Below are 17,699 nucleotides of genomic sequence, written 5' to 3'. Positions count from 1 at the left end.
CCCTCCCTTTCTTCATCGATATAAAGAAACTATTTCCGAATGTTAGGCTGTCTTTTGGTTCATGGTCTATCTGAAAGGTTATACAGGAAGGACAGAGTAGAGCCAGCTGAGGTGGTTAGCATTTGACCAGCATGCCTCCTAGGTGAGGTGGGAGAAGGATATATGCTAGAGGGATTGTATCCCCTGGATGGCTTGCTATCCCCTCTGAAGAGCTGGAGGAGGTGGCTGGGGATGGGTGGTGTGGGTGTCTTTGCTTACACTGCTCTCCTATGACCTGGATGGATACGGTTTAATAAAATTTGTCCTGTGGGGACATTAAAGTTCGTTTTTTGTAGGTATCACTTTAACAGACACTAATTACAAACAAACATACAAAAGGACACATAAGAAAAATGCCTTTATTTGACAGAAAACAGTACATCAGCAGTGTGTTTGTATGATCCGAGGGAACGCACCTTTTACTGAAATGCAATAGTAGTTGTTCAAAGAATAGTGAAAATACAAATACCATGGCTTCATGTTCAAAGCTATGTAAACTCAAATTATTGTGACCAAAAAAAAAAAGAAGTTTGAACCGTGAAACTGTAATCATCACCATCCAGAGGCATGTAAAAATACTGCTGCATTTCTATGATTTCAAACATGACATGCTAACTTACAGTGTCAGTAAAACATAAAAAGCAATAGCAGGAAATAAAAACACTTCTTAAAACCAATTAAAATGTAACACACACACAGATCAGTCGTGTACATAAAGGTTTGCGTTTTCAACACTGAGCTTAAACAGCTGTTAACTAAACATAACACTGCATTGTGTAGAGCACCATAACCAGCTGCCGGACTTTAGTAGAGGTAAAAATGAAAACTCAGAGCACCCTTACAGGATTATAAGGTCATATGTTTAAAAAACAAAAAAATTAAAGACCACAGTCTTTGTTTAGGTTAGGAAAAAAAATCTGCAGAATGTCTGCATATAAAGTCTGCTTCAGTTTAACTGCATACAAACCTTCATGGAGCCGTTAATTCGAGCATTGAAAAGACTTTACCAGCAAATGTCTCAAACAAGTCTGTGGGAGAGATAGAGGAGAGTTACTTGTTTAGGAATATACTGTAGGTCATATTAAATGCAATTAACCATGAGAAATTCAGCCATACTGTAGTGATTACTGCCTTTCTGTGTACCTTGGCTATAACTCCTCCTTCTCCACCTGCTCACCCTTCACCTCTGCTTCTACATCTGCAGCGGTGTCTTTTATATGAGCCAGCATATCAGCCATAAGGGCTTCTTCGAGCCGCCTCCTCACATTCTGCACCAGGTCCTCCTGCTTCCTGAGGGGCACAGACAAGAACACATAATTACATTAATGACATAACGTCTTTCACGACTTGAAAAAAGTTTCAGGGAAGGAAAAGTGCAAATCATTTGATGTCCACCAAAGAGCCGCACACTACACCTCAGCCCACCACGTGACCTTAGAGGGAGGCTGATTTTTATTTATTTATTTTTGCTCACTCCAGAAAATCATTTCATTTTCAGACCCAAAATAAGCAATAAAAAATAAATACATTCAATTCCCAGAGACATGAAGCTTGATAACTGTAGATGATACATCCAACACATGAACACAGAAGAAATGTGCATCTCCTCTGTGGAGATTGAGTCTGTTTTTATGACTTATACATGGAAACGTGTGCTCTAAATTTTAATATGAGCACTTCAGTCTAGAAAACTTGGCACATCATTACAATAACTAAAAATGCTAACATGTTTTGGGAAATTAATGTCACTGGTGAAGGAGGATTGTATGTATGTATGTATGCACACTCAATAACAGGGCAAATCTTTGATACGATCTCAGAAACACATTTATGTCTGAACACAGCAGCTTCAGAGCCGTGCTCTTCAAACCGTATGCGATTGAGGGGCAGCCAATCAGCAGACAGGTGGCATAAAGTGAGGGTGGCCTTCAGGGAAGAAGAGGTAAAACAGCTGACTCATGCACTCAAGTTATGCAAATCTATTTTAGCAGAGTCCAAGAATAAAAGTCAGAATAACAGGTTCCCATTAAATATACAAAGAAATAGCCCTGTTCTCTATTCTTGTTTCTCACCTGAGGTCATACACACATCACTCGAGACCAAGGACAGGGAGCTTTCTGCCTGCTGGCTGAGTAACACACATTTTCTCCTAGTGACAAGTGGTTGCCAGGTGGTCACAGACTGGTCTCAAGGCCTGTGTGACTGGGTCCTTAGTCACTTGATCATACACTGTGACCATGATTGTCACACTTCCAAAATGATAGATAAGTTAACGTCACATGGTTAGTGGTCACGTTTCCAAAAAAAAAGAAAAAGAAAAACCACATATCTGCATTTTATCTTGCTTTTCGCTAAATGGACTGAGGCTGATTTGCTGTTCTCACCAGTGACCCATAAAAAGACACCATAGTTCAATTTGGTATAAGAGTATAAATGCAAAGTATGACTCATTACAAAGCCATAAAAGAGAAGCAGAACACAAAGTAAATCTCAAGATTGAACTTTTGAACACAGTGAATTTAGTTTGCTTTTCTAACATTTATATAATAATGTGCCTGAACTGAAGGTCAAATAGCAAAATAATAATGGTGACTTGTGATACAACTGTCCCAAGTTTTCAGTGTGTAACACTTGTTTCTCAGTATGAAATGTCCTTGGTTCAGAACGCTCCGAGAGTCAAACATCTACTTTCCTGCAATAAAAATAAAGTGCGCTGGTTTTGGCAGTGCACAAGTTTTTTATCATCAGCTATAGCATACTAGCTGGAGCTTCAGTAAATAGGTACAAAGTGCTGATTCACTATATGTTGAGCCTGAATTTAAAGCTGTATTCTTGTGTCACTGGAATAGAAAACGTCTGCGCTCACAGGTCAAGTGACCGGCTACCAGCTTATACTAAATGTGAATACCAAGACCAGTTGCATTTGTCCGTTGACAGCTCTGACAAAGCTTTTTCAGACAAGATATTGATGTCCTCAGTGACATTACTATGCAATTTTAAAGCCTATTTAATGGTTTTACTATTGGAGTCCAGTGTGTGAACCCAGCAAGGGCCCCTTGTATGGAGTTTTTCCCTCCAAGAGCTCAGCTCCCCGGGTTAATGATGCGTTCTTCACAGAAACAAGAGATTCTTAATCTGAAGTTTCACTTCCTGATTAAATAATAATAATGATAATGTTGTCTGAGGCTTTAAGGCCCTTTTTCATTTTATTTCTTACTTTAAACTGGTCACAAGCCTTTGCCTTTTGACAATATACACCTTAAAGCCATCTCCACACAGGAAGTGATTTGTAACGACCACAGAAAGTCTGGGACATTCAGCAAACAACTACAAGCAGTAGTCAAAAAAGATGACAAACAAAAGAAACCCCCTGTAGTGACGCAAACTGGGCGGGTTGCAGGATAAACTTCTCTAAATTTCGAGGTGAGTGATGGATGCAACAACCTATGAGTGTGAAGAGTACTGTGCATTTGTCAATACATGGTGGTCAGTTTTGGTTTCTAGACCGCTCCAAGAATAAATTGATTACATGATTTTACCCTAAACAGAGTGCCTCAGCAACCCCAACATTAGAGGGTTACCTGGGCAACCGGAGCCTTAGCATTAGGAGTTTTTCCTTTAAAAGAAAAATCCAAATGATTCCAAAACTGAAGCTCATCATGTAGAGTTTTGTGAGAACCTGTCACTGTGGTGGCGTACGCTACATGAGAACAGAAAACAGTCACTGACAGTCAAGCCATTGATTGTTGAAAACAGCAGCATGTGCCCAACAAGAAAAAAGAAACACCACCTCACTGCTTGGTAGTGGTGGAACATGTTGAAATGCACTTTTAGAGTGCACTTGATTTACATTTGACACCCTTCACAGAAGAAGCCACCAGCAGCAGACTCAAGCCTTCATCAGTTTCCTATGCATGAATAATATCACTTAGTATTACAGTTAGAAAATCAGAGCTCCTTTGTGTTAAATATGAAAGTATCTCACCTAATATCATCATCAGTCACTACAAAGGCTTTGCAGAGAGGCTGCGCAGTGTTGAGCCAGACTCCTGGATTTTTCTCCACCGCAGCAGTGAGCTGTCCCGTGATGGGCGCCGGGCTGGTGTGCAGGGCGCTGGCGATCGCAGAGAGCAGCGTTTTGTCTGAACATGCAGGCCCCACCCCTAAGAAGAGAAAATCAGGTGGTATGGGTCAACCTGGTAGAATTATTTCTGTTTGAATTATATGTGACGGATAAGTTTTAAAGGTTAACCTCACCCTGCAAGCCTTTGGGGAGATCCATCGTTTTGACCAGCTCTTCTGCTATATCGAATGCATTTAATCCGCTCAACTTCCTCTCCCAGAACAGCTAAAGAGTGAAGCAAAAAGGAAGATACCTTTTGTGTATTTTAGGCACAGTGTTTCCAAAACTGAACATCTCAGTCAGTCAGTCACTCACACACACACACACACACACACACACAAAAAATTAAATTAACATTAGAAAACAAACAAACACTTGACACACCTTTTCTGCTTCTGACTTACTTGTTTTGGTTGTTCCACAGCCTTCTGGGGGTCCGTCTTCACCTTGTTGTTGGGGTGATTTGTTACTTTGGTCACTGGCTGTTTGAAGATGGAAGCTGTCTGTCGAACTGGCAGCGTTGTGTTTAAATCAGGCTTAGCCTTTAAGAGAGAACTGTAAGTTAGTTTTCTACTATATGAACAGATTTGTTTTTTAATGACACTTAAAAAGAGCCACTTTTAAAGCCAACAGTTATCCTACTGCTTTATTTTTACTGCTGTCAGTCTTGTATAGCAGTGGCTGCTGCATCCCGTATTTAATTGTGAAGAGGCTATAAAAACATTACAAGGCAATGGAATGACTACTATGACACAATGTGGCATGAAAACAAAAATGCAGTAAATAGCTACAAGGAAAACACCTATCCTTCAGCTTAACAGCAGACATAAAAGGCTGTAATGATGTTAATTTTACAACATTTACCACTTGTAGGGTCAACGGTCAATCATAAAACCTCATCTCTGGGGGAGGTTTACTGGTGAAGGACACAATGCACTCTATAGCAACTATGAAATAACGACAGGTTTCAAATGTCAAGAGGTAATAATCTACCATCCAAAAATCATGTGCAAATTGGATATTTCAGGTTAGGAATTCACGAGAGAAAAACTTCCTTACGTAGGTTAAAGCGAACAAGTGAGCACGTCAGACTCAAGTCTGTTTTTACTGCAATTCATCTGTGATGGCTTCATGACAGAGAGGTTCCTGTGACGGTCATGAAATTTTAACCACAGTTTGCTAAAAGGCCTCAGGCAGACAGTGTGATCAGTGTACAGCCTGATGAGCTGTGCTTTTGGTTATGATGTTTATGACAAACACTCAAATGAAGTGGCAAAAATCAGACTTGGAGCTAATAATTCAGGACTGAAATTACTCTTATTTTAGCCACAAAGAATAAAAATTCTAGCTTTGATTATAAAAAATTCTCAACACAAATTTGTTACTTCGATACTTCTTTTAATGCATGACTATGTCACTATGGAAACATGAGCGTTTCACCCACATTTGCGACTAAACAGTCCTGCAATAGAAACGTACTCAGCAGCAGCGTATGAATAAAAAGTTTGACAACATTAGACACCGACCCCAGTTTTTAAACGTAAGCACTGATAAAACAACAGCAGCAGTGATGATGATGCTGGCACACTTTAACGAGGAGTCGGAGTCTGTTTAAACAACGTGGAGAGCGAAGAAGCCAAGCTGTTACGGAGACGGTGAGCTCAGGTTGACTGAAAGAAAACATGTTTCCAGCGTTCAAAAGAGGAGCGCTGTTCCTGTAATCACCATTAAACCTTTAGTGGGAAAAAGCTAGCGGGAGTCCTTCATCAAAGAACCTGATCAACAAACTTGATGTGAAGAAAAGCGAAGTTTGTAGCTGCTCCATCCTCCACCGTTATTATATACAGCAAAAAATCTGCAGTAAGCCTCCAGAAGTTTTATTAAAATATGCAGCTGAACTGATACCAAACTGGTTAAACTATACAACTTGCTGATGCCTTACAGCCTCCTATTAACGTCAGAAAGCCTTCAAGGAAGACAGAGTAATAGTAAATTTTTATTTAGTTTAGCTTAATATATTTTTTTCTTATTTATTTATTTAAAAAGGGACAATGCAGTTTAACATGATTCCAACAGCATGAAACTGATGTGCTGCATACGCATCTTATTTTATTTGACTGTACTTGAGATTATTTATATATTTTTGCATTTAAGAAAACTTTTTCTTCCAAAAAATGACATTTTTATATGGCATATGCAAATAGAATCAAAGGGTTTAGTTGTTGTTCTGTTTTTTGGACAGATGTATGCAGTTAAACTAAATATGAAGAAGCACAACTTAAACTTACAGGTATACATTTTTAAGCCTCATAAACACCAGAGACCAAACTGTCTTACCCTTATTTGATGGCTGATGTCATAGAGATGGTTGTGCCTGCTGCGCTGCCCCTTGATCAGGAGTGACTGTTCGCCCCGGGAGTGGCCAGCATTCACATCAGTGTGAGGGCTGCCGCGGAATATCTGCGGCTTGTTGAGAATACGCTTAACAGGTAGACTAGAAAGAAAAACAGAAAAACCATCAAAACAAGCATCCACCAGGGATCAACAGTATTTCAGATACATCAGTTCTGCTTATAGCAGGTACAATTCTTTAAGATAAAACAACAAGTACTTGAATATTTATCCCACAAGCTCAGAAAGTCCTGTGTGAGAGCAGCCCAAACATTAAACCCAACATATAACAAAACAGCTTAAATAAAGTAAAATAGTTAGATAAATAAAACATGTCAAAATTAAAGTCGGTGTAAAAAAATAAAAAAATAAATCCACAAAAGCAGCTCAATTAAATAGGAAATAATATTAATAAGTCAGATAAAAAACACTCAATGAATTCTACTGTATCCATAATACAATAAAGACTTCATTATATACAAGAATAAAAACAGGCGCTTGCCCATTACTAACTGATTCCTGATCAAAGGAAAAAAAGTCTGAATACACAGTTCTTCTGCATCAACACAGCTGTTTTTATAATCACATTTGAACACTGTGTAGAAACAAAGTTAGAACAAAAAATTGCATTTAACTCAGGCGGGTCATTGGGTTCATTCCACTATTTTTAACTGGGATGTCCAAGAGTTTAGTACTCCACAGACACTCTCAGTTACTTTTTTGAATAAACTTTTTGACAGAGCCACGCTTCGAAATGGTATCTGGGGCCACCCCAGTAGATGTGTTTTGTTTTTTTGTTAGCATGAAAATTGTGAAGGTGGGCATAAACGCAGCTGTGCATTTAGCTTCATTTGACTTACTACATTGGCACTGTTAAACTTGCACTTATTTTTCTGAAGACAACTGTGTAATCATGACCGGAGTACAAATGAATGATTTGTTAAATGTGCATTTACACTCCTTTACACTAAAAGAAAGTGAAACGATTTGTCAGATATTAGTGACCATCTGTCAAAAATTGACTACTGATATTTAAACTGTTCTAAATTCCTCATGAAATCTCTCATGAATGACATCGAGCCATTTTGATCCAGAAAGTACTTAAGGGTTTTGTACAACCTTCTCAAGAGGCCTGGCCAAAAGGGAATCAAAAGGGAATCAGAAATTGCAACACATCTAACAAAACAGATGTGTTGCAATTTAAATTAAGTAAACACTGAGTAGGCACAATAACGTAGACTCATATAGCCTATAACTCCAAATACACAATGACATAAAAAGATATTTTCAAAGAAATATTATAAAATAACTTGTCGAGCACGGGACCCCAACAGGTGTGCTGACAACAAGTCGAGAGACGTCATTCAGGCACCTCTGTAGCCCACCCTGTGGTTAAAAGCGGTCTGACCAGCAGTAGCTGATAATATCCACGTGGTTGTTTTTGTTTGACCGTCTCTAACTGAAGCGTGTCTGAAGCGTACTCATGGTGAGCCCCACGTGAAGTTTGGAGCGCTCGTGCTGCTGTAGCTGTGACGGGCCTGCGCACTGCAAGTCAAGCGTGTGTAAACAATGAAACTTAGCTAGCTAATCAAGCTAGCAGCACCGGGACGTCAAAGTCGTAGCAAATAGCGTGTCAATTGTTGCTTGAAGCTGCAGTATTTTAAACCAAACGAACTCCACCCGCTTTAAAGCCAACTTTTAGCTACAAAAGTAATGCTGCAAATAAATTAATTAAACCTCCCCAGATCGATTCATTTACTGATGAGCGTTTCTAAAGTGCCCCACGGATGTATGCAGGCGTGCGTGCATTTCCTCGTTATTACAATAACTCACTCGGTTAAACATGACAAAGTCCTACCTTTTTCTTTCCATGGTCCCGGCTGTCTCAATATTTCTGCCCCTAATTTTTGCTAATAAACGACAAAAACTTCACTACCTTATTAATATTACCACAGGCATGAATTTTGTCTGCTAGCTGTCCGTCTCAGCTCGAGATCTTGCAGATCTCGAGTACAGATCACTCCGCCGTATTAGTAACTTATGCGTCACACGCTGTAAAGTAGTCCGAAAGTAAAGCTCGCGCAGGTCTCACGTGGGCTGTGTCATAGGCGGAAAGTAACTATGACAGAGTTTTGACACTGTAACGTTTTCATCGTGTTCATAATTGTACTCAAAACTGCATTTATGGGAAAATATGTTACTTAATTGTAAAATGATATTTGTTTTTAGTTATTGTGAACTGGATATTTCTGGATAAACGGTCTGTATTTAAAGTCTAATGACACAATACAATAATGCAATTGCACTAGTTTGATGCTGTAACAGGTAGGCCAGCTAGATTAAAATCCAAGTTTAACGGACTTTATTTATTTTGTTTAATTGTTAAACTGTTACCTACACATTAATACATTTTCTATTCACTTTGTATAGAATTGAAAATGTATTAATGTGTAGGACCAGTATTTTCTACTACACCACGTTTTGTAAAAGGAGATGGAAAAAGTTTAAAAAAAAAAAAAAAAGCTTTCTAAAAATTACCCAGCTGTTAATAAAAATATTAAGTGCCTTGATATTTTATAGCTTTTTAACAAAAGAGTGAAACTGTCAGTACTTTTCATTGTGACCAGTTATGAGGATGAGTAAGAGAGGCTGTTTTTAAATTTGCTTCATGCACATTTACCTTCAGCAGGAACACAAGCAAATTAAATAAATCCATAAACAGCCATAATATAGGAGAAATCACAGATACTTTACTTCTCACAAAAATCAAGAATCAAATTTGACCCACAGACCACAGATGATTACAATAAATACACGTCCTTAATCTGAACAGGGAAAGAAACCAAATGCACGTTTAAATCGTTACTGTTTTCCTCTTCGTCTGTTCATATTTTTACTGGCAGAAGAACGCTGAAAAGCCAAACCCAAGGATCATTTCATTGGACGTTGGTAGTCAACAGTTCAATGCTGAATTAGCTGGAGGGTGAGAATGATGGTCTCTGGTGGCCTGCCATGCAGTGGAAGGTCCTGGCTGCAGCAGTGTGTGGTCTCTCTGTAGGTCCTTGTGTAAAAAGAAAAAACAGCGCTGACCTGAGGAGGAGGAAGGTACATGTGTTATAATGTGTTCAAGAAATTATCAAAGCTGGATGCTGAGGGCAAGCGGAAAAGAAAAACTTAATGGAATATTAAAGCATTTTTGTTTATTAACTGTAATTTTTTTCTCGTTTGAAACCATCATTCAAAATTGAATCAACATCAACTGAATGAACCAATTCAAAGTTAATGCCTATGAGTTTTAAATTTCCAGTGGTCACAGTCTTTTCATTAGAAGCTGCCTAATACAGTCTCAAACAGGCCACTTTCCTTAATTCTGGTCTTGTGTCCTCTCTGAACTGTCCAGTTTCATTTAAGTTATTAATTTATTTATCCCAAACATCTGCAGATTACTATGTTAAAGCAACCAAACCTTTAAGGACAACAAGATACAATATGACAAAAACAAAAATCACATACAAAAACAAACTGGAAAGAAAAATAAAATATATCAATGAGTATGTCGCCACAATTGTCAATACTTTCTTTTAGCAAGCTGATGAAATGTGCCCCTGTTTTTCCAGGGCACAATTCATGCTAAAGCCCTTTAATTTGATCAGACCAGAAAGTCTTTTTATGACTAGGGTTTTCCAGTGACTGACCATAATGAGCTCCTGAATTTGTTCATTGCCTTTCTGAATGTCTGCTTTGTAACTGAGAAATAAATGAAACCAAAAGATCGCCTGGCAGCTTTGTGTCAGATGACATCTCACATTTAGTAATCACATTTTCAATCTTCACATTATTACGACAAGCACTTACAGAGCTCATCACGACAAACCGCTTCATTGTTTCCTTCCCATCAGTTGAAGACTTTTCAATCTCAGCTCCGACTCCGGACATTTGTTTCGGAAATCACAGTATGTCTGCTTGTTTGTTTTTGATATTAATGTAGTGTCCCATCCTGTTCGGTTGAGTCATGCGGTTCAGGCAATACTTAATAAAGAATCTATTTGGGAAACGGGGGGCTAATACTCCACCCAGTGATGCTTTTACCTCTGGATTGAGGCATGACTGTTACCATTATATAGACAGCCTGTGTGCTGGGTCAGTAAACAGGAAAAACATATATATCTATGCCCAACAAACATGTAATATTGTAGGTTTTTCTTGGCTCACAATTTGATTTTGGGGAGTGAGTACTCATGATTGGTCTGTATGCATTGGAAGAAATGAGTCTGTGTTTCACTTGACTCAAAATTGTTCGCTTGAAGACCTAAGTATGCTGAAAGACTCGACTTTTGGCCCCAACAAATCCGTGACTGTGGTACTGGGACTTGTTTTCTTTAAAGTCACATACATCCCTCTGTAGACTGGACATCCACAATGTCAAGAAAATTTACTGAAAACCAAAGCTAGACTTGAGCAGTTTGAATTATCCCAAAAGATGTTAAGAATAATTATTAAAAAACAAAATATTTCTGAATGTGTTTGTTTTGAGCATCACGCACGTGTGCTGTTAGAGATAGCTGAAAACATTTAGTGTTACACAATGCCACACATGAGAAATGTGATTCTTGCCTGTTCAAACAAGTTTAAAGTCAACATAAAAGTAAAACTGGTACTGAGTAGCCTGATCAGTTATTTTTGCAACAAGCTGCATATTACGTTGCAGAATTAGACAGAACTTCTCTGAATTTCAGGAGTGGGTCAACCCCCCCCACACACCCACACCCTTTATGTTCTATCACTTTATATGCTTCATGATAAGCTGTTTGTTCTCATTTTCATGCAGCTATGTCAACTTCACATAAAGGACTCCCCGTTGGTTTATGGGCCACTGGTCATCGCTAACAAACCAATTATATATTCACTACAATTTGTAAAGTCTTTGGAACTATCATCACTGACTCGGGGGATGCCTGGTCCTCACTGAAGTCTCAAGCCTAGATCTACCTTTACGCCACCTGTTATTCTGTTAAGCACTGTCAGTCCAACTTAGGATGTGGTTCCTGCTTGTTAAATGATTATTTATTATTCAACGGTGCATGATAATCTCCCGAATGACTGTTTCACGCTGCCATTCTTTGGACTAACCTGACACATGTTAGTCATCGTTCTTGAATTTGCCGTTGATATAGGGGACATAATCCAAAACCAAACGCCAGTCTGTGACGTACACTAGGGCTACACCTCCAGTTGTTCCCCATACTGCCATAGTTGGGAGCCTGTGGAGAGAAGACAGTGAAAATTTGTCCGTTGTGTTTCTATTAATTTCAGCATCGATTGATGAAACTGAAGAGAGAAATACATTTTTATTGGGTAAAACCAAATATTCATTTTAGTGGTTTCGGTTATTAGAAGAAGACAAAAGGGTTGATGCCTTTTTATCTGCTGAAGCTATAAACATGCTGGAAAATGATGTAAGTAACTAACCCCCCCCAAATAAATCTGTTGCACCTGCTTCTGTTTGGTAAAATATGCCAGAGCATTTTACTTTTATCTGTTTAGGAGAGGGGATCCTGTACCTTAATCCAGTTGGGATAAAGTTTAATGCAGCCTTTGCGGCAGATTTATTAAGAACATTAAAAACCTTCGCCCGAGATCACATGGTTTAATTTGTTAGCTCGATGTATTTAAAAAAGCGATTCCCAATCTCCTCTGTGAACAGGCAGAGTTAATAACGAAAAGATAGCTCACACTCGCTTTAATACATAAAAATCATAACATCTTCAACAGACAGTCTAAAGTCAGTATGTCCCTACGACTATGACCTCAGTTGTGTTAACGGCTAATGCTAGCTAAGGACACATCGAGGTTCTTTTAAGCACAGGTCCGATTTCTTTCCGCTTTTTCTCACAGGCGCGACGTAAAAACTTCTTACCATGACTTGGCAATGGCCACATATTTCTGACCGATTACTTTACCGATCATTTTGGCTGAATTTTGTGATCCTTACGCAGGACGTGCGACTTTAAAAGATTGGAAGCACTTCCCAGTTTCTCGGCAGCCTAGTGCGCAAGCGCAAGAGGTACTTCCGCTTACTTAAGAAATAAAAGCCTTTAATAATTAAAGACAGACATTTTTTGACGCGCTTGTAAGCACCTAAAAAAATAGTAACGATTTTATGTGGCAAATCTATAAAACATCGTAATGTTTCATGAAATGAGTCCCGTTTCGATTACAAAATCATTTTTGACTTTTTTATATGGCGCTTGCAGCGAAAAGTGTTGTTTTTTATTTGTTTTGTTTTTTTAAATCGTGCATTGTACCAAGTTGCACAGAAAAAATCAGGGGCAAGGCAGCAATCCAGCATAGCACCTGTATTGTTTTTCTTGACTTCTGTCACAAGTTGCCGTGTAATTTTTGAGAGGACAGTGGCGGATTTTATGGACACAGCTGACAGCGCATGTCTGCACCGTAGTGGACTGAGAAAAAAGTACTGCATCTGGTTTCAGGTGTTACTGTGCTTTTAAATGTTTTCAAATTTTCAAACTCCTTGGCGGCCGCTTATCGGGGCCTGGAGCCTGGGGCTCGCTCGGGCCACTTCGGAGGTGGGGTGCCCCCGGCCTCTCGGCCTGGGGCTCGGTCACTCAGGCACGGCTGGCTGCCGGCGGAGCTCACGGGCGCGTCACTGCAACTCCCCCTGGCTTCTGCTCCGCGGCTGCTGAGTGAGCCCTCATCTGGGACTCTCCTCAGTTCTTTCTAGGACAGTGGCGCGGCTGCCCCTCTGTTGGTCTTCCTTGGTCTCCTGTGTTCTGGGGGCCTCTGGATGTCTGGAGTTTTGATCTCCTCCATACCTGCTTCATGCCCTGGAGGACGGGGGCTGTGACCCCCCCACACCCTCTAGCAGATCATTACATGAAGGAACCAGTGGCGTGTCTAGAAAATTTTTGTTGGGGGGGCCAGGTAGGGGCACAGATTTGGAGAAGGGTGGCAGATGTAATTGGCAGATAATGTTTAAAAAAAATTTCTACCAACCGTTAACCATAATTCAATAACCCTGTAAACCTAATAACTGAATGCGCTTTTAACTCTTATTAGAATGAGATTTTAACCACTATGGTGCAAAGTTTTTAGATACTGCGTTGATAAAGTACAAGAGATACAATCAGTGCTTTGTCAGTGTTTACTCAGCATTCAAGGAGAGCAATATTTGCATAGTATTTTTACTGACATATAGTGCACATATGTTTTGGGCAAAAACATTTTTGAATATTAAAATACGAACATTTGTAACAAACAATTGAAATTTAGCCAATGCCAATGCAAAACTTTGTGCCTATTAAAAAAAGAAGATAATCTTCTCACAAACTGGTGATTTTGAAACAGGAAAAAAGTGGGGAAACAACTGAAAAGACTAACATTTGAATAAAACCTGAAAGCAAGTAAATACTTTCTATGCTGCCTTATGGTAAACTTTGGTAATATTGATCAAGAACAACACTGGCTGATGATGAAATCCAGTCAGCTGGCATGGTGACACTGCCAGTATTAACCTGCAGGGCTGGACTGGGACAGAAAATCGGGCATTTTGACTAGAGACCGGCCCACCAGGTATTAAAGCCATAAAGACTGAATGAAAACAAACCCTGTTGTGACAGTGATGTACAGTCTTGTTGGTATATGTATGATTTCTATACATTTTACATCAGATAAAAACTTTGGTTGTAAGATTTAGATAATTATTTAATAAAAGCTAGATATTTTAAATGAGAGTAAGAAAGAAAAGTATTTCTTTGTGCCCATCTCCTGGTTTCATCTTCATGTTTCCCTCTCACCACATATCCAAACCGACATCATGACCAGCAGCTTTACAGCTGTGGCTCCAGCAAACATCAGCTGATAGTAGAAATTAATATTAAATAAATTCTAAGAACAGCTGATCAAGCTTAAACGTGCTGCTGTTGTTTAGCGCGACATCTGCTGGTTTCCTCTTTCTGGCGCAAAGTGGGCGATAAACAAACGAGAGAAAAGCCGATCAGCTGATCATTGATCAGTTTCATGATTGAAGTAGCAACAGGAGAGGCAGGGGAGAGAATGAGAGAAGAGGCAGCTGTGCAGCGTAACGACAGAATAACTCCAGCTTTGTGTCTTTTTTTCATTATAGCGAAAGTACGGGACAAACTGCGTCTCTTCTCAGCTCAATACGAAACGTGTAATATTTTCTCTGAATGAGGGACCATTCCATTTTTTAAGGAGCCGTTGGCAACTCTACTAACTAACCTTATGAATAAAATAAAGTTCACTATCTGTAACATCAGCACGGTGGCACAGTGGTTAGCACTGTTGCCGCGCAGCAAGAAGGTCCTGAGTTCAATTCCACCATCAGGCCGGGGTCTTTCTGTGTGGAGTTTGCATGTTCTCCCCGTGTTTGCGTGGGTTCTCTCGGGTACTCCGGCTTCCTCCCACCGTCCAAAGACATGCAACTTGTGGGGATAGGTTAATTGAATAATCCAAATTGTCACTAGGTGTAAATGTGAGTGTGAATGGTTGTCTGTCCCTATGTGTTGGCTCTGTGACAGACTGGCGACCTGTCCAGGGTGTACCCCGCCTTTCGCCCTATGACAGCTGGGATAGGCTCCAGCGCCCCCCGCGACCCTGAAAAGGATAAGCGGAAGCGAATGGATGGATCAGTAACATCATAGCACCCACCCAGTATAAAAACTCTGTCAAGCTGGCTAGAACGCAGTACGAGTTATTGCAACTGAGGGTAAAAAGTCAGCACAACGAAAATAAACTGCACCTAAACTTGGTTTATATCTGACCCAGATAGACTGCAGGTCATAACTTCTTACATGAAGTTCAGTTCACCTGACACTCGGACTGGCGGCTGCCTCGGGTCTCTGCTCCTGCCTCCCCTTCCCTCATCCACCTGCTGGCCTCTGTGGAAGCCCCACCATAGCCACCACCAAACAACTGAGTTATTTTTACACATCGACCTGCATCTGGCCAATCCACCACCTCATGCCATTACAAAAAAATAAATAAATAAGTCACCGGGCATATGCCCGATGGCCAGTCCAGCTATGTTAACCTGCAACCAAATCTGCAGCTCCATACAGCAATGTTACGACTTAGATTATATCTTATAACTCATAACTCTTATGTTAGCTGCCCTCAGTAGCATACTGTCTGATATATTCGACGGCTGCAATAATTCTTTAAGTGTTATTTTTTCTTTGGTATTCTAATTTCACCGAAGTTTACTAAACTCAACAAACTTAATATTACTTACCGGGACATTTATTCTGTCCTCATTTTCTTTCACCGAAAAATTGTTTCCTGCAGTGCCATCTTTCGCGCTTGGCTCTCCTACCTTTGCTAACGTGATGCACATAGTGCAGAAGCCGATGCTGCATTCACTTACACTCGGATATCTGAGCTTCACCGTGAAAACATAATCGGATATTTGATTGAATTTTATTGTTTTGCCTTTGGGGTGGCACCTGGGGTGGCCAGTCTGGTTGGGGGGGGGGGGGGGGGGGGCAGGCCACCCTGCTGGACACGCCACTGGAAGGAACCTTTTGAAAAAAACAAGCGCGTCCATGCTCACAGGTGTACACACGGGTGATCACACCCACAAACTACACCCTTTTTGGCTCCTACCTCAAAGCACACTGTGTTCTGTTGATCTTATGTGCTGCACAATAATGTTTAATATTTAGTATTTACTGTCATATTCCCATATATCATTGTGATGTTGTTTATTCTATTACTCTTGTTCTCTTCTGCTTGTTTTCTTTTTTCTTTCTCAGCAGGTGATCCAGGTGATTGATATAGGCCTATGCATTTTTTTCTCTCTGCTCATTCTGTTGGTTTTTGTTTTTTGCCCTTCTCCCCCGTCCCTCTTCTCAGCTGTTTCTCTTTCCCTCTCTCTTTCTCCCCTTCTTTCCCCCAGTCAAGTCTGTCCCGTATTCAGCAAGTGAAAATAAAATAAACAATAAAAGGTGAATCAAATGGACCATTACGGCAAGGCTGGGATGGTCAATTTGGTAAAGTAAATCCGTTGGGCATCTTTCTTCGCCTTTAGACAACAATTCTGATGGCAAAAAGAGCCAAACGGGACAGGCCAAAAAAAAAAAAAAAAAAAAAAAAAAAAAAAAAATGTTTTCAAATTTCACAGATGAGAAGCGTGTGTATATAAGATTTTTTTGAATTCATTAGTTTAAGGTGTAAGGTTTTTAGTGAAGTATGGGGGTATTACTTGCAAATGTGAAGCACATATGGAGACTTACCTGGCTCTGTGTGGGGGCCAAAGAAAACAAAACGTGTGTGCTCAGATCTGGTTCTCAGACTGGTTTGATTTTTCCAGTTCAAAAATAAAATGTACGCTGTATTCAGTTAGGGCCATACTTTGTTGAACAGACAATTTTTTTTGCCACCACAGTATATTTTAAATAAAAAAAAATCAATATAATAATCAATAAATCAATATAAAGTTTAAGAATTACAGCCATTTGTATACAAAGTCCCCATTTACAGAGGTTAAAAAGTAATGGGGAAATTGGCTGATGAGCAGTTTCATGGGTGGGTGAGGCCTGTTCCCTTATTTCACAACAAACGATGCAGATGTGATATCGGAAACCGATTCTAAGTGTTGAATTTGCATAATCTGCATTATTTAAATTTGCATTCAATAGATTTTCACTGTCGTTTTAAACACGAGGGCCACAGACATGTCAGTGGAAGTGAAGGAGGCCATCATTAGACTGAAAGAACAAAATAAATCTAACAGGAGACGTAAAATCAGCAATTAGGTTCTTTAAAAGAAGAAATGCACTGGGTCAGTTCAGCAACACTAAAAAACCCTGCAAGACCACAGAAGACAACTGAAGATGAAACCAAGTTTAACGTGTACCACACGATCTGTCCCAAATGGTGGAGGCACCATCATGGCATCTATGGTTGCCAGTGATACTGGGTCACTGGTGTTTACTGATGATGTGACTGCTGATAGAAGCAGCAGGATGAATTATAAAGTGTACTCACTGTAAAGATTGCTGCAAAACTAATTGGGCAGTGCAAACAGATAATGACCCAAAAGGAAACTACAAAAGCAATGGCCAAGTCAGTCACTTGACCTCAACCCAACAGTGCATCCGTTTCAGTT

The 17,699-nt window shown here is 39.8% G+C and overlaps 2 protein-coding genes across 2 annotated transcripts; both read right to left on the bottom strand.

The window, feature by feature from the left end:
• Positions 1-380: 380 nt before the first annotated feature.
• On the bottom strand, positions 381-9,143 carry LOC147308567 (methyl-CpG-binding domain protein 3-like). Its single transcript, XM_086273632.1, has 7 exons — positions 8,412-9,143; positions 6,500-6,656; positions 4,567-4,704; positions 4,297-4,387; positions 4,025-4,202; positions 1,183-1,329; positions 381-1,067 (listed from the first exon to the last, which is right to left on the bottom strand). Exons 1-6 carry the CDS (start codon positions 8,423-8,425, stop codon positions 1,188-1,190), a joined length of 720 nt encoding a protein of 239 aa, XP_086129758.1. The 5' UTR covers positions 8,426-9,143; the 3' UTR covers positions 381-1,067; positions 1,183-1,187.
• Positions 9,144-9,283: 140 nt separating this feature from the next.
• On the bottom strand, positions 9,284-12,616 carry LOC147308566 (cytochrome b-c1 complex subunit 10-like). The gene is made up of 3 exons (XM_086273633.1): positions 12,471-12,616; positions 11,684-11,814; positions 9,284-9,643 (listed from the first exon to the last, which is right to left on the bottom strand). The coding sequence occupies exons 1-2, from the start codon at positions 12,518-12,520 to the stop codon at positions 11,694-11,696; spliced, it is 171 nt and encodes a 56-aa protein (XP_086129759.1). The 5' UTR covers positions 12,521-12,616; the 3' UTR covers positions 9,284-9,643; positions 11,684-11,693.
• Positions 12,617-17,699: the final 5,083 nt, after the last annotated feature.

The sequence above is a fragment of the Aulonocara sp. 'chitande type north' Nkhata Bay genome, linkage group LG18, assembly GCF_057382095.1.
Source record: "Aulonocara sp. 'chitande type north' Nkhata Bay isolate Kocher_YH1m ecotype deep benthic linkage group LG18, A_spYH_male_GT1.1, whole genome shotgun sequence".
In the NCBI taxonomy this organism is placed as follows: domain Eukaryota; kingdom Metazoa; phylum Chordata; class Actinopteri; order Cichliformes; family Cichlidae; genus Aulonocara; species Aulonocara sp. 'chitande type north' Nkhata Bay.
This window is presented reverse-complemented; position numbering and strand designations above follow the sequence as displayed.